At 34.8% G+C, this 24,822-nt stretch overlaps 4 protein-coding genes across 4 annotated transcripts; 3 read left to right on the plus strand and 1 right to left on the minus strand.

Moving 5' to 3' along the window:
• Positions 1-864: 864 nt before the first annotated feature.
• EAF01_003333 (uncharacterized protein) lies at positions 865-2,333 on the plus strand (the record flags this gene model as incomplete). The annotated part of the gene is made up of 4 exons (XM_038911587.1): positions 865-1,205; positions 1,335-1,385; positions 1,446-1,675; positions 1,744-2,333. 4 exons carry the CDS (start codon positions 865-867, stop codon positions 2,331-2,333), a joined length of 1,212 nt encoding a protein of 403 aa, XP_038772822.1.
• Positions 2,334-4,349: 2,016 nt separating this feature from the next.
• On the plus strand, positions 4,350-6,464 carry EAF01_003334 (uncharacterized protein; the record flags this gene model as incomplete). Its single annotated transcript, XM_038911588.1, has 2 exons — positions 4,350-4,450; positions 4,514-6,464. The coding sequence occupies 2 exons, from the start codon at positions 4,350-4,352 to the stop codon at positions 6,462-6,464; spliced, it is 2,052 nt and encodes a 683-aa protein (XP_038772823.1).
• A 1,513-nt stretch (positions 6,465-7,977) lies between these two features.
• EAF01_003335 (uncharacterized protein) lies at positions 7,978-8,867 on the plus strand (the record flags this gene model as incomplete). The annotated part of the gene is made up of 2 exons (XM_038911589.1): positions 7,978-8,110; positions 8,170-8,867. 2 exons carry the CDS (start codon positions 7,978-7,980, stop codon positions 8,865-8,867), a joined length of 831 nt encoding a protein of 276 aa, XP_038772824.1.
• Positions 8,868-12,972: 4,105 nt separating this feature from the next.
• On the minus strand, positions 12,973-14,698 carry EAF01_003336 (uncharacterized protein; the record flags this gene model as incomplete). The annotated part of the gene is made up of 3 exons (XM_038911590.1): positions 12,973-13,901; positions 13,955-14,258; positions 14,309-14,698. 3 exons carry the CDS (start codon positions 14,696-14,698, stop codon positions 12,973-12,975), a joined length of 1,623 nt encoding a protein of 540 aa, XP_038772825.1.
• Positions 14,699-24,822: the final 10,124 nt, after the last annotated feature.

Genomic DNA, 24,822 nt, shown 5'->3' on the forward strand with positions numbered 1-24,822 from the left:
TTCACAAGATTAGATTGATTTTAAGGTTAGGGGCAACTTTGCCATAGTGTATATGATCAACTGTTGGAGTGGAAACCCCGTCGACGTGGTCGTGCTCATACAATCCCTGCTTCACGTGCTAATGTAGATCAGGTACAGGTGAAGCTCACGAGGGCTCAAATTGAAGCTTATTTTCACAAGTGCATCTTCTGGGTCGTTTTACTTCTTTGGCTATTCGAGTTCCCAGCCACTGCTGCACACGACGCCCGGCATTCGAGGTTGTTTCTTCATTATTTAACAAACTAAATTAGTCTGTTTTTGTAGTTAGGGCACAATACAATCTTATCGCTAGGGGACAAGTGCCGATCTTTCTTTGCGGTGAAGTGACTCTCCACTCCCGATAAACCTCCTATTGTCACTGGTTCGCTACCCGTCTTCTGTGCTTTAGAACTTGCTACTGCAGGCAAGCTATGCCTATGAGAAGGAATTTCACCGTCCTCGGAGAGATGCGATGATACTAGCTTTGTACCCTATGCAATGGTCGCAGGTTTGTCCCACGATTGGACCAGAAAGATTTCAATCTACCATATCTGAAGCCATTCGGATTCACTTGACTACCGGCCACGAGATCACTGCCTAGGTACTTTTGCAATGTCTTTTTGATATGGCACAACAATGACCACTCGTGAGACAGATCGAGTAGTGTGGGGTTGCATAGGACAATTAAATCTAGAGGAAATCTTAGGGCACCTCGGTGTTCCCTAAGTATGGATAAGAAGACAGTGAATCCTCTTGCTACCAGGTTATTAAGTCCTCATCAAGTCCTCAATCTCAGGATCTGCCATTCTATCTTCAATTGTACATTGTCCTGGGAACTTGTGAAAGATGCTTTCCCACATCACAGCCTTCCTCGCTCTTGGAGCAATTGCTCAAGCAGCTCCAACTCCGGCTCCAGCAGCTGTCTCTTCTGGTTCAGCTTCCCACAGTGTAACGGCAATTCACAATCCGAACTATGTTCGCAATGGTACTGCATCTTTGCTCAAGGCCTATGCCAAGTACCACATTCAGCCTACCCAACCAATGTCTGATGCGTTCATGTCGGCACTCCAGAAGAGACAAGATTCTTCTGCTCCAGCTATCCCATTCGATGGTGTTGAGTATCTCGTTCCTACCACCGTTGGAGGTCAAACTCTCAACCTTGATTTGGACACTGGTTCGGCAGATTTGTAAGTGCCACAATTCCTTAGAATACCTCCACCGCCTTGCAAATCGTGGTCCTAGAGGTTCACATTTACTTCAGGTGGCGAGCTATGTATCTCATCTTATTTCATCAAGTTTACTGACTACTCTATCAGATGGGTTTTCTCCTCTCTTCTAACTGCCTCCTCTCGCAGAGGTCATGACATGTAAGGAATCATCCATACCAAATGAGACAGCATAAGTCAAGAATTAACAAAATGCTTCAGCTACACCTCAAGCAAGAGTTCCACATTCAAGGCTCTCTCAGGTTACACCTGGAGTATCCAGTATGTCGATGGATCTGGAGCCAGTGGCACTGTAGGCACAGATACCGTTAAGATTGGTGAGACTACAGTCACTGGCCAAGCAGTTGAACTTGCCAACAAAGTCTCTTCTGCATTTGTCACTGATGCATCCGATGGACTCGTTGGTATGGCTTTCAGCAGCGTTAACACCGGTAAGTCTTCTTGACCTAGATAGTCATTCGATAGGAAGGCCGTGTCGTCTAACTTCACATACAATTAGTTAAACCAAGAGCCCAATCTACCTTTTTTGACAATGCTGAGAGCTCTCTCACTTCCCCACTCTTCGCCGCCTACCTCCCATTGAATGCGGACGGAGCATACGACTTCGGATACACCGATTCTTCCAAATACATCGGAAGTATCATGTACACTCCTGTCGACTCCGGAAACGGTTTCTGGGAATTTCCTTCTGCGTCCTACAAAGTCGGCTCTACCGCTCACAGCTTATCAGGGTTCACTGGTGTTGCCGATACAGGAACCACACTTATCCTCATGAGCGATGCCGTCAATACTGCATACTATGCCCAAGTTTCTGGTGCCCAGTATTCCAGCTCTTATGGAGGATACGTATTCCCTTGCGATGCCACTCTCCCTACCTTGTCATTCAAAATCGGCCCAACTGACTATGCGACAATCCCGGGTTCTTTGATGAATTTTGCCGTTATGGATGGAAACACTTGTTACGGCTCGCTTCAAAGTGTGGGTCGCGGTAGTCAGAGCATTTATGGAGATGTTTTCTTCAATGCTTACTATGGTGTTTTTGACAAGAGTGGACCTTCATTTGGTTTTGCTACTATTGCGTCTGCCTAAGAAGCTATGAATGATATGATGGGATTGATCTGGGGGATTCGGATATGAAATCATGGGAATGAAAGACTTGATGGAGCGGATATTTGATTTGGATTTCAGCGAGCAGGGGTTCTGCAAATTTACTTCTTGATATCATACTCGGTGGCTTCTCTTTATCATGATTCAAATACTTTCCAGTATCGCTGCTGTCTTTTTAGTGCTTTTTGTGAACTTTTGGTGTGAAATTTGATTCCTGGTATGATGTGCTGTAATGGGAGAAGCAATCAGGGGAGGAGGAGAAGTGAATTCCCCTCCGGCCATACTAAGAGCTGATCGCGGTACATTATGAGTGCTAGAGCAAAAACAATGGCGCTATTAATATTGTTTTTGTATCTACCTAGGTAGTGTTTTGGCATAGGTACAGCCAAGTTGTGGCCGCGGGTACAAATTACAGCCTTCAAGATACGGGTCAAGAGATTGATTAGAAATTCAACGTGGAGTCAGCAGTACTGTTTGATCAAATGTCCGAAGACGTGGCGCTTCTGCCGAGCTTTGCTATATGATTGAGAGGGAAAGATGGCGAGCCAAGGCTTCTAGGTAGTTTTTGATGGATGTTTGCTAGATAATGAGATTCGTATGTGAAGCTTCAGGTTGGTCTAATGGGAAATCACTGAGAAACGGAACATGGTAAATACTGATCTCATCACTTGACACTTGGAAGGTACACTTGCTGCAAGAGAAAGTTGAAAATGCTTGAAGTGAGTGTGTCATGGCATTGTGAGTACAGGTGTGCAGTGTATTAGGGATTATTGATTCACTTTGTTTATGCGGTACGATCATCATGTACTTTCTTACTCTGAGTTTAAATGTATAGATTTTGATTGAAAGAAAGAAAGAAAGGAAGGAAGGAACGAACAATCGTGCAGTCCTGCCTTGGTGCTCTTGGTGCTCTTGGAAAGGCAAACCCCTTCACTAGCGCAACTGTAAGCCCCCCTCTCTTTCTCTCTCTTCAAATCGAAAAGTTATTTCGCCAATATATCAAACTATAGAATTTGAGGAAGAATTGAAAACGTATTTAAGCAATAGCGTATTTCTTACTGACCATCTTTGATATTCAACACAATAACATTCAACATGTCGGGCTATGTAAGATATATTCCTTTTTGGGTCTAAATCTCTATTACATCTATGGTTCCTGTCAATCTTTTTCTGTCTATGGCTGTTATTTCCAAACGAATATGATATGGTATACTACATAGATTGATCTTGGTCTTGAAGGTCTGGTATAAACTCTTCGCATGATGCAAATGAATGATACAAATCCAATTATATGTAGTCAACAGCTGTCAAAAAACAAGTGTCTTAGTTATCACATAATTAGTTCGGGGTTAAACGTATGTATAACTATCTATCTATATAGCTAATGAGAATGGAATGAATGCTCTACTCTCATATTGTACAGTTCGGATCTCAAAGCTAAGAGTCGATGCCTCCTGCCATCATGGGCCAGTTTCATTCCCAAAGCATCGTGATTACATCACTTCATCACCTTTTACACTTCAGTCACTGGAGAGACAAATTCCGCAAGGCAAGACTGGTGCTTTTAAAGTTCGAATAGTGCCTCGAACATCAGAGGTGATATCACATTGAACGGAAGTAGAAAGCTTAAGCCCAGCATGCACACTTGCTGAGTTTCGACCTGTTGATTGCCATTAACAAATTCGATGTCTATTACTAATTGCTTTTCTATTCACTCTTCTCGCTTGCCACGATACCTAGCAGAATTTATTGCGTTCGCGAGGCAAAAGTGAATCTGACGACAACACAAACGCTCGTACCGTAAGAAGAAGAAAGTCAATACAGCCAATCAACAAACTACAACCGTACGATAGAAAACTATAATAGATTGGTTATCGAATGGGTATAAATTCACACATAGAGTTCCCGAGTTCTCTTTTCGTAAATCATACGCCTCCCTTTTCTGTCTCCAGAATTCAAATTATCGTACAAATAAATAACAACCAACGAAACGAAACAATGTCTATGGAATTCGGAAATGTTCAGTCGGCGGCCATTGAGGGCGCGACTTTTACCTTCAACCTCGACGATGCGTCATCTCAAAAGCAGAATGATGGAACGTAAGTGCTATTTATTAGAAATTCACGTGATGAGCGTAACAATGCTAACCTTGGAATGTACAGACCTTTGAAGCCTTGTTCCAGGACCGATTGCGTCGCACATCGAACAAAGCAAACGCAGCTTGAATGGGAGCTCAAAGAAGCGCACATGTTGGCGCAACAAAAGGAAGAGCAGATGTCGACGAGAGTCGCCCAGCTCGAATCCTATGACCAAAGACTTCAAGCGGCACACATCGATCTTGCAGCTTTTGAACCTATCGTTGCAAAATTGGAAGCAGGTTATATCGAAGAGAAGAGGAAGAACGAAAATTTCGCGGTTCTCGAAGAAAGATACAGTCAAGAGAAGCGGAATCTCGAAGCAAGATATACCGCAGAGAAGAAGAAGCAAACCATCGAGTACGAGGATCTAAGAGAGAAACACTTTGACCTACAGGACAAAATGGCCGAAGCAAATATAGATAACGCTGCTACTGTGGAGGCTCTTGAAGCGGAGGTTACAGCTTTGGAGTTAAAGATTGTAGAGAAGGACGATTACATCAATTTTGTCGAAACTCAAATGAATGCTAGGGAGGGGAGGTGCACTGCTAGAGAAGCGCGATGTGCCACTATCGAGGGAGAAAGGCGCAATTTGAAGACCCGTGTAGCAGATGATCAAAAGATCATCGATGAAATGCAGTCCAAAATGGAAGAAATGCAATTGGAAAATGAGGCATTGGTTTTCAACTTAACTAGCTGCAAGGATGATCTCGCGGGAAGTATAGCCGAAAATGAAAAGCTCGTAAAACGTCTGGACGTCGAAAAGCAAAGACTTGAAGATTTCATACACGATGCTAGGGAGGTACAAAAAGAACACAAAAAGTTACAAGAGGCTTTGGAGAAAAAAGAGGAGGATACTCAGGTGCTTCTTGAAAATATGGAAAAGGCCAAGAACAATCTTGTGGCCAAAGGAGGAGTTGGAGTATCACCAGAAATGCAAAAGCTGATGAAAGACTATATCGAGATGTGCCGCAATGTAATCCAACAGATTATAGACACTCGAAAGGCCCAAGAACCAGGTTTCAACCCAACCCCAGGAACTTACCAACCCAAGGACGGGGATAGTGGTGAAAATTCACCGGCAGGTAGCAAAAATTCCAGCGAGAGTAGCAGCAGCAGCTCTTCTGAAGCTGAAGCCGAGGAAGTGGCAGAGGGAGAAGGGGAAGGGGAAGGGGAAGGGGAAGGGGAAGGAGAAGGGGTTCCCGATCTCCAACTCATCAACAAAAAAACCAGGCGTCGCGGACTTGCCCCTGCTCCTGCTCCTGAGATTCAAATCCAGATTAAAGAAGTAGAAGTGATTCGATACGTTGATCGCGAGGTACCTGTGGTAGGACCTGTCCAATTTATTCCTGTACCAGGAGAAGAAATCCCAGGACCAATTCGCTATACGCCATTCCGGGTGTTCGCTCACAATCCCGTCATTTGCTGGCTCTTGGTTGAATTCAATTTCCTCATCCTTTTCTTCCACTGGTCTAAGCATTTGTTGAGCGCTCTTAGTTGGATCCCTACAATGACTATTGGACTCGGCCCCTGGAATCCAAAACCTCCTGATGTCGATTCCGATTCCGACGAATCATCCGACGAGTCCGACGCAGCCGACGAGTCTGCTGCAGCTGAAGCACCTCCTGATGATGACAGACCACCCAAAACTGGACCTAAACTTCTCGCTGTATTATTCAATCCAAAGCTTGGAAGATTGCCAAATACCTGGGATACTTTTTGGGGTTTGGCATTTCATATGATTATCTATAGTATACTTTGGTTGTTTGTCTCGGTTGCTTCTGAACGCAAACTTTGGCTTGCAGAAAACGATTCGACTCGTAGATGGCTTTGCCAATTAATTGCGCAGCACGGCAGTAATGGTTTCCTTGGTATGAATCAAATCTTACCTCAACGTCTCATTCGTCTGTTAGCGATATGGAGGTTTGATCTTCTGGAGCGTATGGGTTATCCTGTTGCATATCAGTTCCCTGGTTGATATGTACGCATGTGGTATGTGGGTTCATACTACCTGGGGAATATATCTTGAAGAGTTGAGGCATGGTTATCATGCATGACTTCTTTGTTTGATGAGCAGGACTCTTCTTTTCAATGCGTCTCTTTCCTCGCTTCTCTCAACATAATTCTTCTCACCGAGTTCCTTTCATGGCACACGCGATGCACAGTTCTATGGAATTGGTGCGATTCCTCCTTCGTGGTGTTTTATATGGGTGAATGAATGGATGGATGGAATGTCCTCAACTTACTACTTTACGAAAAGAACAACATGTTCATAATTTCTCTTTATAGTTCTGGTTCTGCACAATGATGTATTTTTTCTGCTTGTTTTATTTGGACACACACACACACACACCTACTCGGATAAGTAGAGTGAACTGGGGGATTGAATATGAAGCCCTAAGATAGCATAAAAGGCCGCTGAACTTCTAATTAGTGTACGGTTTTATGTCTGCTCGTCGGTTTTTAAGGTGACTCAAGATTAGCATTGGATTAGCACATTTGTATTGAGTAAGATAAATTTTCATTCCAGACACTGTTTATATGTATGTGATGGAGCTTGTGAGATAGTGAATGAAAATGCATCTTTCGGAATATCCGGATATGAGATAGAGATGAATATCAATACTCTGTATACCCAGGTACTTTTCGTATTGTTCGATGACAGAAAGGAAGGATGGATATGGTGAGAGCCAGGAAGTATTTGATATTTTCGAACAAAAGGATTTATTTGAAACTGCTCGTATGTACTGCTTGATTACCTGTCCTGTGTCTCATCATGCCGTCATGCTGTACATATGTCATCCCCAAGCTATCTCGGCAAGCAAAAGAATGATGAACTCCAAAATAGTAAATAGTTACACTTTTGAAAAATCATTATCAAAACAGCCACTTATCATCATATTCGCGAATTCAGTTGAAGAAAACTATTGACTTCTACTATTTACGTAGAGAGAATGTGCAGATCTTCAGATTATCCAAATTGATTACAATTCCCTTTTCAAATCCTAATGTCCAGACCCATTTCATCGTCTTGCCTCGGCATACTGTATGCTTATGCTTATTAAACATACATTTCTATCTTCAGCCCAGACTTCAAAATCGAATTCCAAATCATCCATTTGCTGACAGAGAATTCAAGATAGAAATGATTCAAGTGATTGCAATTAATCGTTTATAAAAGGTTCAAGTGTTTATTTCTCTTTACTTTCTCTCATATTTACTTTTCATATCAAATCCGTTCTCAGTAAGGTCACCTACGTGCATCATACAAACGTTTTCGTCTTCATTGCATTGCAAGCAGCCATCAAATAAACATCTAGAACGACTAGGCATTGATCACGGGATATTTTTTGCATGCCATTATCGTCATAGGATTTTGGAAAGTCACTCCACCATATTAATCAATCGATATCGAAGAGTACAACATCATTTCGTACAACCTATTTTCTAGCATCACAACATCCACCAATCCGTACAAACAAATCTTCACCATGTCCGACAAACTAGTCCCCTCAGATCCTGAGAGAGTCATGGTTATCCGTGATGTGACGCCGAATGTTACGACACTCTCCGTACCTTTCCTACGATTTGGCATGATCAAATTCGGTGGTAGAGCTACTATTGGTATATTTCTCTTCTCCGCAGACTGATCTTATACAAATGCTAATAGATGATCCCAACAGTCCGTCTCACATCTGGTCAACTCGCCGTCTTCTCTCCCGTTGCCCTTACTCCCTCGGTAACAACTAAACTCCAATCCCTCGGAAACCGCGTCGCCTACGTTGCAGCCCCCGATCTCGAGCACCACATCTTTCTTTCCGACTGGCACAAAGCCTATCCAAACGCTCACTTTATTGCTCCCGAAGGTCTTGCGGAGAAACGTGCCGAACAAGCCAAGTCGGATAAAAAGGTCACCAATATCCATTTCCAAACGATTTTTACCAAGAAAAACAAGGCCGAAGTTCGGATCTCGCCGGAATTCGACACAGATTTCGAATATGAATTTGTGGATGCCCATCCGAATAAGGAATTGGTGTTTTATTATAAACCGGATAGGACTTTGATTGAAGCGGATATGATGTTCAACATGCCGGCTACGGAACAGTATTCTAAGACGGGAGAGGATGCCAATTCGGGATTTGCGACAAAATTATTTGGACATCTTCAGACGACAAGTGGATCAGCGATATGGCAAAAGAGAATGTTGTGGTATTTGTTCAGTAAGAGTGATAGAGAGGGTTTCAATCAGAGTGTGAAAAGAATTAACACGTGGGGATTTGAGAACATCATACCTTGTCATGGAGATACGATTGTTGGGAATGGTAAAGGGATTTTTGAAAAGGTTTTCGCGTGGCATTTGCAAGGAAAGAATTCTAAGTAAGAACTTTTGGCTACGGAGTTGAAGGAGAGGAGTTGGCGAAGGGCGTCTTCTGGAGGGGATAGGTGGGATGTGAAAGTTAATAGTAATTCCTTTCGAATATGTTATTGAATATGGAGTGGATAAATTCATTATGTAGGATTAGAGGATATTGGATAATCGTTTCCTTGCGAGGTGAGAGGGGTTTCTCAAATTTGAGCATTAGCGTTTGTGAGAAGGGTTTATACTTAGCTATCAGATTATTTTCACTCGGGTTTTCTCTCTTTGAATGCATCTGACTTTTGCTTGTCACATTTTCTTGTTCTGTTATTGAGGAGGTCGAATTCATCTTACTTTATCTTGTTGATCGTTACCCGAGGAATAAGTGTTCGCCATGTCTAGAACTTGGGATCCAAGGCCTATCAAATTTACCATGTATCATTCCTCTCAGCTCACAGCACTCCATAATGGTTCTTGTCCATTTTGTCAACTTTCCTCTTTCTGATTCTCATCCTGTGCAAGTTTAAGTGCACGTACAAAAATACTTCTGCTAGTTTTGAGATTGAAATGTCCATGGATTTGGGGGAAGTAGAGGCTGAATAAATAGTCTCAAAAGGATTAGGCACGCGATGTGTTGCTACCTACCTAAATATTTTAAGAAGTTTTCATGTATTCTGGTTTGGATTGTTTTTGTGTTTTGTGTTTTGTCTTTTTTTTGTAAGTTTTGCTGGGTCTTTATGGCTGATTGAATTATTGGAGAGTTTAGAATGAAGATGTGTTTTTGGTACTGTAATAGTTTTCTATAATTTGCTGTTGGTGTCGGATAATCCTGTATTAAGCAGATGTTGTATTACTCTATTCATTCGCAACATCCTTCGGCCATAACATCTATGATTCTCTTCATGATTTCCATTCATTTCATACTCCGAGAACCAATCATCTCAATTCTTACCATGAGTGCGCTTCTCTCGTCATGCTAAGCAATAGCAAATCCATTATACTCTTCATTCATGGCAGCTGGAATAGTTCCAGTTACTTCAAGCCTGTGAGAAAGAAATTCAGGACTGAAGGCTTTCCAACCGCATGTCCACTCTAGCCGACTTTCAATCCCAACCCAGCACTTATTATCATTGCATTGGTCGATGATGTTAGAGCTACTCAAGATTCATCAAAGATTGGTAGAAGACGAGAGGGGAGATGTAGTAATAATCATTATTCATGCACTCTTATGAGTACATTGTGAATTCAGAAGCAGCCCTTGAATCTCACAGAAAGACCACCCGCCCAAAGACATGGCTTGATGGTGGTGTACTTCAACTCCTGTAGATGTGTGTCTTCGCCATCTCGATTGGAGTCACGCTTCCTGTTACTCTTGATTGTGCGAATTCTTCCTTGATCAAAGGGAATGTAACTTCTTCGTGCTAGGTAAGTTTAGGCTGCGTAAAAGTTATCTGTATCTGTGGATAATTTGCAGAGGATTTGCAAATTACCTACAGAATATCTGTCAGAGCAATTATCCGCTACGCGGATATCTGTTGCAAAGCCTTGTGCCAAGTTTCTAACAACTCCCTTTTTAATTTTTCTTTTCTAAGATACGTGTATTAAGTTAGAGCGCGAAGCATGTCGCTGTTGGAATGTCCAGGCAAAACACTTCATACAATTTGAGATAGCATGATTGATACTTATAAAACGATCTTTCCGTGAAGCAAAATCTGCTCTGGGCCTCCAGGCTAGGTCTTGCATCTGGATTCTGCTATCACCTCGATGGCTCTTCTGACCTATACTGTTTATCAGGACTATTCAGGGATGTATACGTACTATACTATACTGGTGATCGGGCTTTAGCAATTGAGGTACAGGAAATCATACTGAAGGTGACTGGCGTTGGTTTTAAGACTGAGAAGTGCACAACGGGACACTCACCATTTCTTGACCGGCAAGATACTGTTCTTGATGTTTCAATGAGGATCGTAGCAGCGGTTTAGAGGAAAGACTACGTACCTTAGAGCTAGAAACAATTTCAGGCTGTAGCTCTAAATCTTGTTATATACTTTCATATCATGTGTGAAACTCAAGTTAAAAAATCCCGTATTGGAGATTCAGCTGAATCTTCTGGAGAAGCAGTATGTTCTCCCACTGTTCCATGACAGCGATGATACATTTATCTTCTCTTCGTTTGGGGACTCGGAGTATAAATACATAATATTGACAGCTGTTACCCGAACTGAACCAAATCACACCATAACGTGCATGGAAATTCCTCCAATTCCTCCTTTAGTTATACGAAATAACTTTCCTCATACGTAAGTTAAAAATAAAATAAAATACCAAAGGTCAGTCCGCAGAAACATTGGCGAGTCAGTGAAAACAGGATACTGGGAGTAGTTCGACCCGTCTACGCGAGTCTCGCTTCGTATTTTATTTTGATTAGGATACTATGCTCCACTCTCAACGACATAATGAGTTTCCTATTCCGAGGTCTTACAAGCACATTTTCTCATCCTGTAAGACACTAGTGTAACTATTTCCAAGAAAGATTTATGTTCATCTGCTTCTACTCCACACGCATACTCAAAATCCAATCAAGCTCTTCCTTCACCTTCCAAATTCCACATTCCTCTTCACTCCCATCTCATATCCTTCCCAGCCCCCAATGACCCATCCCCAAATCCCACCCTACGCATCCCACATCAACACATCAACACTTCCGCACCTCACACTTCATCGAGAACAAAAATTTCAATCCCAATTTCAGTTTCACCCAAGCGGTGGCGCAATGTTTCACTTCCATCCGATCTTATTTCTTGCGAGGTCCACCGCACACACCACCAATTATCTTATTTTCTATATGGATACCTACCTAGGTAGGACACCAAAAAATCATCAAGTAAATCATTTAGGAATACGAAGAACCAGGATCTGATGCAGAGATTTATTTTATCTAGGGGGGGGGCAGTGTGGAAGGTGTGAGGAGTTGACTTGGTGGAAATTGGCAATCGAAAGATTCAAAGGAGGATGGGGAATGAGGAATCAGGAAAGGGGAAAGGGGGATTGAATGTGGTGGACTATCGGTGGGAGATTGGGATGGAATAGGATGGGATAGATAGGTGATTAGATTGACGAAAGAGAAAATAGATGAATGGATAAACGAACGATATCGTGCGATTCCTAACCGATGGAATTATGCTGATTTGAGTAGATCAAGTCAGTTTCCGTAGATGGAATGGTTTGTGAAGTATTTATGCTATTATATCCCAACTTCAAGAAGCTCCTCTCACAATCAATCAATACCAAAAATAACTTGAAAGCCCCTAAAATTGAGATATCCTCCACGTACATCTATTATATGAATCCAAAATCCCCACAAGAGATTCTACAGAGTCAAGACCAGCAAGCAAGCAAGCAAGCATCAACACAGAACAGAGAATAATCCACCTCGAAGATTTAAAAGCTTTTTCTAATGTATTTAAAAACTATATCACTGCACTTATATACTACAAAGTTACAGACAGACAGACAGAAAACAATCTCTTATCTTCACCACCGCGCCTTTGCCTCCTCTCACACTGTCTACACACTGTCTACACATCGTCCCGGCATCGTCACTTCACCAGCCTTCTGCTTTAAATTCACCTTTTCACATTCTCATCCCATCTCAACTCGATTGCCTCACCTCCGATCGTACATTCATGCGTTGGTTGCCTAAAAGCAATGCTAAGCTTCCTAAAATATCGATAGTGCATTGAGCGAAACCTTTCTTCTCCCGCTCAAATTTGATTTCTCATCGATTTGATTTCATTTCATTCCACCCCCTCCCCCCCTTTCCCGCTCGTCCTATTTCTTGCTCTATTCTCGTCATGACATTACAATATGTTATATTTGTCAATCTCTCATCCCCGTTTCCCTAAGCAGAAAAAATATCAATAAATCATACACCCAACCAACCAGCCACCAAATGCTCAAAAACGTACAAAAATGCTCCCCGCTCCACGCTATGCAAATCTCATCGAATCAAGCACCAGGCTGGAACGACCGTATAGGAAATTAGACATATATACACACACAATGGATAGAACTTCGTCTTTCGTATAGTACACTCACTGTTTGAGTTATTCTGTTGTTGTTTTAATTAAATCCCCATCTTTCTATCCAGAATTGAACTCGGAACACGTGAGCCTCTTCCCAACTCGATTTCGTCACCGGGGTGATGTCTAAAAGCTGGGTTCTCACTCAAATTGCGTTGATGGCCCTCGGTAAACAAAGGTTCAGGAACCTGCGATCGGTGGGTATATGAAATAGGAATTTCTGGCATTGCTGGTATTTCCATGTCACTTTGTTGTTTCCTTTCTACCCGCCCTGTTTGTTGAGCCACCCATGAATTGACAGTGCGAAATCGTGGCGCCGTTTCCTCTGACGTTGTTGTGTATATAGTGTCTCTATTCCGTGGAGCACCTTGAGACGCTGTTGTCCAAGAAAATCTGGAGACTGGAATTTGAGGAGGTGCACTATCATCAGGCATGACAAGTGAGTCACCAAATCCTGACGATATTGAAGACAAGTAACTCATATGATTGACCTCCCTTTGAGAAGGATCGTAGGCATTTGAAGACTGTCCTGACTGCTGAGATCTCATAGTTCCTGTTTGAGAATAATAGTAATCCATATTGCTTGAAGGTCCGTATGATTGACCTGGGCCGGCAACTGGACTGGCAGACATACCAGATCCTGATTGACTGCTCCTGATTGAATTTTGTCTTTGGAGATCTGTACGCAAGCCCCGTAAGTTTACAGTTGCTGATCCTGGGCGTTCGAGTGACGATTTGCTTTCAGAGTTATAGAAACCACCCATTTCCCTTTCAGTAAATTTTTCATCAATAGGATATCCATTTTGTGAAACTTTGCCGCTAGCATAACTGGGAGGACGACCTGGGCCACCTCTGTTTCTTCTCCATCCATACCAACGAGCTTCCTCTTCTGATATTTCTCCTCTTGCCAATCGATTTAGCTTCTTCATTCTGATGACGAGATATATGATAGCGCCAAAGATGACGAATATAGCTATTGATTAAGGTCAGTAACAGTTAGTTGTCACGCTATCTTGAATTACAAACCTATTGATCCAGCACTTATTAGAAGCTTCTCCGCCAAAGGACTAAGATCGCCTTCATTTCCGTGGCGAAATTGAGGTGGTATGTCGGAAGGAGATGACCCATCTTCATCTGCTTGCGCAGTCGGCGCAGAGCTTGCACTGACGGCCTCATAGGCAGTGACAGTAGATGTGGTAGCCGTGGGACTTTCACATGGAGCTCCGTTAGAAAGGGTACATAAGCCTTTCCTTCCTGGTTGCTCTGAGCTTGGTATGGTGAATGCAACAGCCCCTGTTGGCAATGAAGATGTGGCAGACGTAATGGATATCTGTCTATAGTCAGTACACCCACTCACACAAAGTTTCTGTTCCAACTCACTGAAGTCGATGTTGAAGATGCCGATGTCGATGTGGAGCTTGGCGTAGCAACAACGACGACAGTCATTACACTCGATGAAGTAGTGATCGCAGTTTGCGTGGTCCAGGCAGTGGCAGTTTGTGTGGTCCAAGCAGTATTTGTTATTTGGGTCCACGCAGTCCTTGTGACCACGGGTGTGGGCATTTGTGAACTATCGACCTGTGTATCTTGATAATCGTCGCTGCGCTCATCGCTATAGTCATCATCCCGTTCGCCTTTTCTCCCATCTCCACTCCCATCATCATCATCGCCTCTTCTAACCCTTTTTGCTAATTGAAGATCGTCTAACATAACATTCCTTTGAACCAGTCGGTTCATATTCTCTTCTGGTTGATCTCTCATTGGTGCCATTGTCGTATTCATTCCTCCGCCGAGTCGCCGCTGCCCCGTATCGCCGACCGACAGAAGCTAATAGGATACGGACATGAACTGATGAGTATTATTCGATGTCGTCGTCGTCGTCGTTGTAGAACCAGAGTCAGTGTGAGAATTAGATACCAGATCTGATTGAAAATGTTGATCAAAGAAAGAACGTCACGATCCGGCCGTGTATAGAACGTGAGTGAGAGAATAAACGGTTGACAAGTGAAAGCAACCAAGAGGTAACCAAGTCGAGAATCTTGGACCTCTGAAAGATTGAGACTAGCTAACAGAGTGGAGAAGAGATTCGCGACATGCTGGTTTGGCACTGGACAGACAATTGAGAGAAGTGGACGTTCTATGCTACTCTTGGAATGGTCATGTATTGAATCTGAATCTGGGGACCAACCGAGAATTGTACATAATAGACATAATGCAAAGTCACAGTGAGGGTTGGTGTATGCGTCAACGACAAGGTAAAAAAGCATTTCAAGGCCACACTACACTCGCAATGTTGTGCTCCTTCACTGTGGTCCAGACTATATTGAGGTTAGGGCCCAGTATCTCAAGCATTACTGTGTTTGACATGAGACTCTAGGCTGAGCGATGTCCCTGTCAACAAGGACGAAGAATGCGGCAGATCATTGCCATACGACCAGGAAGTCCGTAGCAATAAGCTACAGGAATTAACCGGTGGACTGACATAGCATTTGAAAACTTGATGATATCTGGGACGGAGAGAGTGTTTCGCGCACTGTCCCCTGGTTTCATCATGGACCCGCTCGACTCACTTGATATCTGTGGAAGGAGAAAGAAATGGTAAGTACAGCAAAGATCGTTTTAGGGTTCTTCTGAATCGTTGAAAGATGGCCTCAACCCATTGAAAAAGGTGAGTACTGTATACAGTATTGAGAGCATAGATCTTGGGGTTGCAAAGTAGAGAGGTCTGTGAGTTGGATAGAATTGAGAAGAACGGATGTTCCCAATCTCTCGCAAGGCTGAACCGAATGAACATGGCATAGCATGCTAGCATGGCCCATTTTGATACCTGATTAATACCTTACTTTACTCCGTTCTTTCGTAGATACGAGTACTACACACGGATGATTACCAACGTTAAACTTAAAGAGGTTAATCTTCCGAGGATAAGCTTAGATTGCGATTTGCTGTGCTTTCTCGACTTCGTAGATACCATTTGAGCATGGGTGGGTGAGGGGGCTGAGAAAGTTTCCAAGAAGGTGACAATCTATTCGTAGGAGAAAAAAGAGGCTAAAATTAATCATTCTTATAAATTCTATAATAAATCAATCAATAACAAAATCTTAAAAATTAATAACATGAAATAAATCCTTGAATGATTTTTAATTATAAAAATTATTCAGATATTTAATTGATTAAATTGAAATGAAACATTTGAATTATCGAAGGGCTTTATTAGTAGTTAATTCCGGTCTGTTTTTTCTCTTACGTAAAAACAAATACAAGAAAGTATAATGTAATAATTATTATAATAAAAATTGAAAAAGAAATTTATTAAAAGGTTGTAGACGAAGTCGATTTAATCTTTTTTGATATTTTTTGATATTTTATAATTTTTACAATTTTTATAATCTATATCATGTTCATGGTCTATATTATTTTCATATTAACTTATATATTTTTTATATTTTTTATATTTTTTATATTTTTTATATTTTTTATATTTTTTATATTTTTTATAATTTTTATAATTTTTATAATTTTTATAATTTTTATAATTTTTATAATTTTTATAATTTTTATAATTTTTATTAAGTATACTTAAAGATTATATTATATTATATAATATAATAGAGCATACTTAAATTTTTATACATCAAATCAACATTTATACTATTAAAATATAAAACCTTTAATCCTAAAAATAATTTTGATTCTACTATATAAAATATATTCTCTATCGGATTAATTATATAAGCTCTATAACTACTTACAGAATATAACTTTAATTCTTTATATAAATCTTAATATTAAAACTAGTATTATAAAAATTAGATTAATGAAAAGCCTTTAGCTTATTCTATATAATTATTATTTTTCTTTTCTTTTATTTAATTCTAATTAGCTTTAATTAAATGATTTAAATAATTTGATTAAAAAAGATTATCTATATTCAAGACTTTTTATATTATGTTATAATACTAAAGAAGTTAAAATAATTTAGATTTATTATATTACTTGAATTAGATTTCACTAAACAAGTGTCACGGGTTTAGTACATAGTTATATGAATGTCTAAAGCATTCACCCTTTATGTAATCGACATTTCTCCACCTCCTTCTTTACTTTTTATAGAATATTATACATTTTATTTAATATTTATTCCTTATATTATAATAGTATATTCTATTTTACAAAAAAGTTTTATTATAGTAAAAGTAATTCAATTTTAAAAAGAAATTCTTTGTTTTTGTTTTTATTTGTTTAAGATAGATTCTTTTACAATTTTTATAATTTTTTATATCTTTTATATTTTTTCATTTTCATTTTCATTTTCATTCTTATCTTTATTTTTATTTATATCTTTATTTTGTCCTCTTTATTCATTATAATTAATATACTAAATACTTTAAATATTAACTTATCATTATCTATTTTACCTAAAACATTTAAAACTAAAATCAATAATGCTTTTAATTAATAATAATAAATTATAAAAGAGCTATCTAGCTTTCAGGATTATGAACTTTATAGCTCCCTTCCTTTATTAACATTAATATAAAATTAATAGAATTATCTTAACTATCTATATAATATTATTAATTGTATATTCGATTTACTCTTTATTATTTAATAAATATTCAAACAAGATTTAATTATAAAATGTTTCCTTAAGATTATTATAAATAATTAATTAAGTATTTAATTTTAATTAATTTAATTATTATAATCTCAAATCACATAAAACCTATCATATGCTCCTATTTAAAGTAGGGCTAGCTAATAATAAACTTTAAAGAACCCTAAACCCCTTTAAAAAAAATAGAATTAATATCTTAATAAAAGGAATATATTACTTAAAAGCAAAACTTATAAATCTACTCAATAATTAATTCAATTGTTTTTAATATAAATAAAAAGAAGCTTTTATATTTAGTCTTTTTTATTAATAATTATATATGTTAAAAGAAATTGATCGATATAAATGATATTATTAATAAAATCTTAATCTATATTATTAATAACTTTTTTCTTAATAAGCTTAATGGGCTTTATATTTTAGTTAATATAGTATATAAAGTCTTAATTTAATTTAATAAACTCAAGATGATTAATAAAATATCTTTTTCGACTTTTTATATTTAATTAGAATATCTCAATATAGTATATTATAAGTAACCATATAAAATAATTATAACAATAAAAACAAAAATCTTCTATAATCTTTAATAACTATTTATATAAGATTCTAATTCTTATTCTTTTATTAATATTAATAATTGAAAACAGAAGTTTAAAGTTTGAAATTAGAATTTATAAAAGAATAAATATTTTTTAGAATCAAAAACAAACTCAAGCTTTATATAATACTATATATCCCTGATTAATATATTATTCACTATATCAATATTATCTAATCTTATAAATCTTAATACTTTCAGAATATAAAATTAATAATAAAAAAAGAAATATTAACTTAATCTCTATTATTATTATAAGAAATTTAATCATTTAATATAAAACTGTAATGTTAAGAAATAAGTGGATATATAACAAATAATTAAAAAAGACCTAGGATTCATAGGTTTTTGAGGAGGTTTTAATAACTATAGATTATATCAAGATACTCCTATTAATCGAGGTAATTAATACTCTAATTAATATTGAAGTGGATTTTATAATTAAAATGATTTCCAGGAATATGATTCTCGGGATAGTTATAGTAATAATAATAATACCTATATTATATTCTATTTTAAGTAATAATTGAATATATTTCAGAGATTTATTAAAATTAAGTCTTTAATACCTTTAAAAAGTATATTTAACATTTCACTCTATAATACATTAATATCTTTAATTAATAATTATATAAAAAAAGCTCAATCTTTATATTAAATCATTTATAAAGGTTGTTAAAAGATATTAAATAAATAAGACAAATTGTTATTAGTAAAGAGTCTTTATAGTTTAGTATTATAAATAATAAATCTTTATTTATTAAAATCATTATATTCTCAATATATAAATCTTTTTTTAATATAACTAGTCTGATTAATAATAGATGCTTTAGAAAAGTGTTTATAAATTAGTTTTTTATTATTAATTATAAGATATATACTTAAACTTTGTTCTATTAAAGAGAACTTTACTTAATAAATGGTAAAGTTATAAATATTATTATTAAATATTTTATTATAAATATAGCTATAAAACTTTATTATAAAATCTAATTATTTTTTATTACTAAATTATTTCCTAATACATTAATTATCTTCAACTTACTATAACTTTAATACCATAACTTATATATAAATTAATCGAATATAACTCTTTTTTTATATTATTCTATTATGTTATATAATGTTGTTCTTGAGATATACATTATATATTGTTCAGATATTAATAATCTATTTATCATAATCGACTATAAATCTATTAATAATTCAAAAATAATTTCAAATAGAAAGAGTTTTAAATATATTATTATTAGTCAAGGAATTTCTTGAAGAAGTTTATTGATTGTTATATATGAAAAATTAGTTCGAGGAGGATAAGGGATATAAGTCTATTATTAATAAAGACAAATTAAATATTGAAACAATAACTTATTTATATTGAATATAAATTATTATTGCATAAGAACTTGTAATAAAGGTTCTTATATATAAGCTCAAATGAAAGACAATCTTTCGAATATATATATAATTTTAGTAGAAAAAATGGCCAGTCAATATAAACAACGAATCAATTCAAAACGTAATCGTCTACCACCACTTTCAGTATCAATACCAGAAGTGCAGCCACCTTTATTAAGCCCTTCAAGGTTCGCAGCAGGAATTTGAGATTCTCACCAATCACAAGAACCTGGAGTACTTCACTACAACAAAGGCTTTGAACCAACAACAAGTCCGCTAATCTGAGTTCCTCTTTTATTATAACTTCTATATAGTCTATCGACCAGGGTCTAAGGCTATTCAACCAGATGCTTTAAGCCGGAAGAGGGAGGATAGATCAAACATGAAGGATATTCGTTAATTATAGGCCTCAAGTTTTGTTTCTTTCTGTCAATAGAATAATGTTTGTATAATAAGAATTACTTAGAACGAATTTAATTAGATAGTAAAATATTAGATTACAAATAATAGGGAATTTCTTAATACAATTATTTTATTATAAATAGTTCATCTTAACAAAGAAGAATATAAGGATATTCTATTTAATAAAGAGGATCTGGCTAAAACCCTATCTCAACTATTATTATACTTATATAATTTTGTTTATAATTATTACAAGTCGGCTCATTTATACAAGATCTCAAAAACAAATGTTTTTAAGTTTCTAATTAGAAAATTCGAATTCAATAATATGAAAATTCAATAAAAGCTTTTTTTCTAATTACAAAACAAGTTATCCATATTCCTTTTATATTATATAGATACTTTTTCACTATATCGAATATAAAATTATAAGATTAAGCTAATACTTGAAAAGGAGCTACTATACTTTAAGAATCGTTTATTATTGTTATTAAAACTCGAAGTTATATATAAGTGGATTAATAATAATCTTAATAAAAACTTTATTTAAGAACTAAAATTATATAGTGCTACATTCTTATTTTTAACTGCTAAGCTAAATAGTAATGTATATATATATTAAGATTATTAAGAATTAAATAATATTATAATAAAGAATTATTATTCATTTTTTATTATTTATAAAACTCTGGATACTTTTTGTAATATTATAGTATATACAAAACTGAATATCATTATTGCTTTTAATAAACTTTATATTATAAAAGATAATAAATGGAAAATAGTTTTTATTATCTATTTCAATCTTTTTGAATTATTTATTATACCCTTTAATTTTTATAATATATTAATATCTTTTTAATATTATATTAATTATACTTTATTTAACAAATTGAATAAATATTGTATAGTATATTTAAATAATGTTTTTATATATTTAGTGGATAAATCGGAGTATAAGGAGTATATTTGAATTATAATATAAAAGTTAATAAATATTAGATTATAGATTAATATAAATAAATACAAATTCGAAACTGTTTTTATTTATTATTTGAGATTAATAATTACAATTAAAGATATACAAATAGATTTTGAAAAAGTTATTACAATTATATTCTAAAAATAGCTATTCCTAATGAAAAATCTACAACACTTTTTAGAGTTTATTAATTTCTATTAACAATTTATAAAGGACTTTTTAAAGATTTGCTAGCCTTTCTATAATTTATTATAAAAGAATATTAGTTAATCTTGGGATATATTATATAAAAATACTTTCGCTATATTTAAGAATGTATTTATAATAATATTAATTCTCATATATTTTAATTATAATAAGCGAACAATCCTAGAAATAGATACTTCGAATTAGGTATTAAAAGGAGTACTTTTTTAATACAATTCTAATAATCTTTTATAACTAATAGCTTACTTTTTAGTGAAGTATTTTGTAGTAGAATATAATTATAAAATTTATGATAAGGAGCTTTTTATAATCATTAAATCTATAAAGAAATAATAATTAAAGCTTCAAGGTTTATAGTAGGAATTTGAGATTTTTATTAATTATAAGAATTTAGAATATTTTATTATAATAAAGATTTTAAATTAATAATAAGTTCATTAATCTGAGTTCCTTTTTTATTATAACTTTTATATAATTTATTGATTAAAGTCTAAAACTATTTAATCAAATATTTTAAATCAGAAAAGAAAGAATAAATCAAACTTTATAATTAAAGATAATAAACACTTGAAGAATAAAAAGTATATAGTTTTATTAATAAATAAATTCGATATTAATCTTTATAATAAACTAAAAGCTAGTATTTATTTAATATTAATAGACCTTATAATACTTATAGAAAATAAACTAATTAATAATGCTTATAAAAGATCAGATATGGCTCATTAATTTATTATAGTAATTGAGGATTAGTATGTACATAAATAATTAATAAAATTCAGAAAAACATTTCAAATTGTTATATAAGATTATTATATAATAAATAATAGAATATATTATTGAGAAAGATTATAAATTCTATTAAATAATAAGTTAAAAGTGTAAATCATTTATAAAATGCATTTATTTGATTTAACTAGGTATCTAGGTTAAACTAAAACAATTGATTTTATCTTTCATATATATTGGTGATTATAAATATACTAGGAGATTGCTTCATATATATAAGTATACAATCTCTATACACATATAAAATCATTAAAATCAACTCTATTCAGATTCCTATATTTATTATTAATTCTTTTTTAAGCCTAATCTAATATATCAATAGATTATATTATATTACTTTTAGATTATATATATTACAATTCCATATACAAGTATATTCTAATTATTATTTATTAATTGATTAAAATAAAATATTTTATAGAGGTTAGAACATTTATAATAGAAAAGCTTGTTAATATTTTTATCAATTATATTTATATCTTATATAATCTATTAAATAATATCATTTTTGATTGTGATATATAATTTATATCTGGTTTCTAGTCTTAATTAGCTAAATAATTAGCTATAACTCTTTAGTATTCTTTAATATTCTATTTATAAATAGATGAGCAAATAAAATAAATTAATTTTATTCTTGAGTAATATTTATAAGTCTTTATAAATTTTCATTAGAATGATTAAATATAATGATTATTTTTTACTGAATTTGTATTGAATAATATAACTTTGAAGATTATTAGTTGCTTACTATTCTTTATTAATTATAAGTTTAATTTATATATTAATATAAAACCTAGTAAACCTTACCCATTGAATATAATTATAATATAAAAATAAGAGTTTTTCAAGGATAATAAGATAATGAACAAAATAAAAAGAATTCTATTACAATTACAAGTTTTTATTAAATAAATAATTACAATATATAAAGAAAACATAAATCGGTATTGTATTGACTCATTATATTATTGTATAAATCAAAAGATGTTTATAAATACTAAGAATATGAAAACCTTTTGAAAAGTAAAAAAATTAGATAATTAATGAATAGGACTATATAAAATTATAAAAGTTTATTTTTGTTTCTGTTTTATTCAATTGTTAAATAATATTTGAATATTTTCTATTTTTTATTTTTTATTATTTACTTTTATAATTAATAGAATATGTTTTTTAGTATAAATTATAATTAACAAATTAGAGTTAATTATTATTAAAGATAGAATTCTTGAAAAGGAGAATGATGAAAATGAGTTAATATAGAAATAAATCTTTGAAGAAGTTATAGATAATTATAATAAAGATGGTTATTATTATTTAATTAAATGAAAGTATTATGCTTTTATTTAATAATTAATAGTAGATTTAAAAGAAAACGAAAAACTATTAATAGAGTATTATTATATATATTCTAAAAAACCTAGTCTATTAAAATAAATATTGAATAATCTTAAAACTAAGGTAATCTTATTATTTATATTAGAATATTTAAAGAAAGTATAAGAAACTTAAAGATCAACTTACAAAAGAAAAGTCAAATCAATATAAAATATCTAAGCTACTAATTTAATAAATTCGATTATCCATTTAATTTATACATAATAATAAGCTATATAGTGGATTTAGTTTATTTAAAATAAACAAGCCCTTAAGAAAAGGTACTATGACAGGTTTAATACATAATTATATAAATATCTAAGGTATTTATTCTTTATATAGTCGATATCTCTCCACCTTTTTCTTCACTCTTTATAGAATATCATATATCTTATCTAGTACCTATCCCTTGCACCATGATAATAAGATTCTTTATTTTTTATATCTATATTATACTATGATTCTCACGAACAATAAGAACATTAAGAAGGTAAACCTTTGATAACATAATTTTTAATAATATTAAAGTACATGATTTCGCAAATTACAGTTTTGTTACGCCGGTCCATCCTCGGTACCGCGTCACATGACTCTTAGCACGTGATGGACCCTGCATGACAGGCATAACGGAATGTAGGTCCATACAGACCAAAGGTCCAGGACCTCTCTAGGTCCTGAACGCTCCAGTACAGTACGAAGGTCTATATAAGGGAATGGGATTTCATTACAATGTAGAGCTTCGTGCTCAAGAACAATCATTAGTTTCATTACTATAGTTACGAGAATTGCAACCAGTTACCAACCTTATTGAATTCCTACTTGAAGTTTAGTCTAAACCACCTCGAGAGAACTCTAGACACTTCCACGTGACCCTAGAGGCAGCTCCCGTAACAAGTTTGACCCTTCTCATATTGTAGTAATCCTGTTTTTAAAAACCAGTAGCCCCCACTAAGATAAGGGAATTAAAGGACCGGGGAAGCATAAGCTGATTTCATACTTATTGTTCTTATCGATCGAATGGTGAAGGTGTGAGGGTGTTTGTTACAATACCTACTCTCGTATACGTACCTGGGCATACAGGAGTATCTAGGATGTTATTCTACACATGAGAACATCTTCAGATATAGAGCAATTTACATCTCAATGCATTTTTAGTTGAGGAACCCGAGTCCTGACCATCTTCACAGCCACCCACAGGAACTTTCGTGGCTTCCCGAGGCCAGCAGAAGTTCGGTTCCAACACGGCTGCCACTTTAATTTTTCAACCCTTCACGGCGAGAATGGCCGAGAATAGATTCAATAGAAAGATCACGTCTTTAAAGCGGCTGTAGCCATTTATAGATAACGATCATCAATTCATGTGTCCTGCTTTCTCTCTGATAACCATCATCGTTCGTTCTAGCACAATATTGAGAATGGGGACATTCATGTAAATACTGCTGTAAAATTCTCAACGCACATCTATCCACCATCGACCTTTGCTATTTCTTCGTTTGATCTCAGTTCGATTTCTAACA

Source organism: Botrytis porri, assembly GCF_014898465.1.
Source record: "Botrytis porri strain MUCL 3234 chromosome Unknown BPOR_004, whole genome shotgun sequence".
NCBI lineage: Eukaryota > Fungi > Ascomycota > Leotiomycetes > Helotiales > Sclerotiniaceae > Botrytis > Botrytis porri.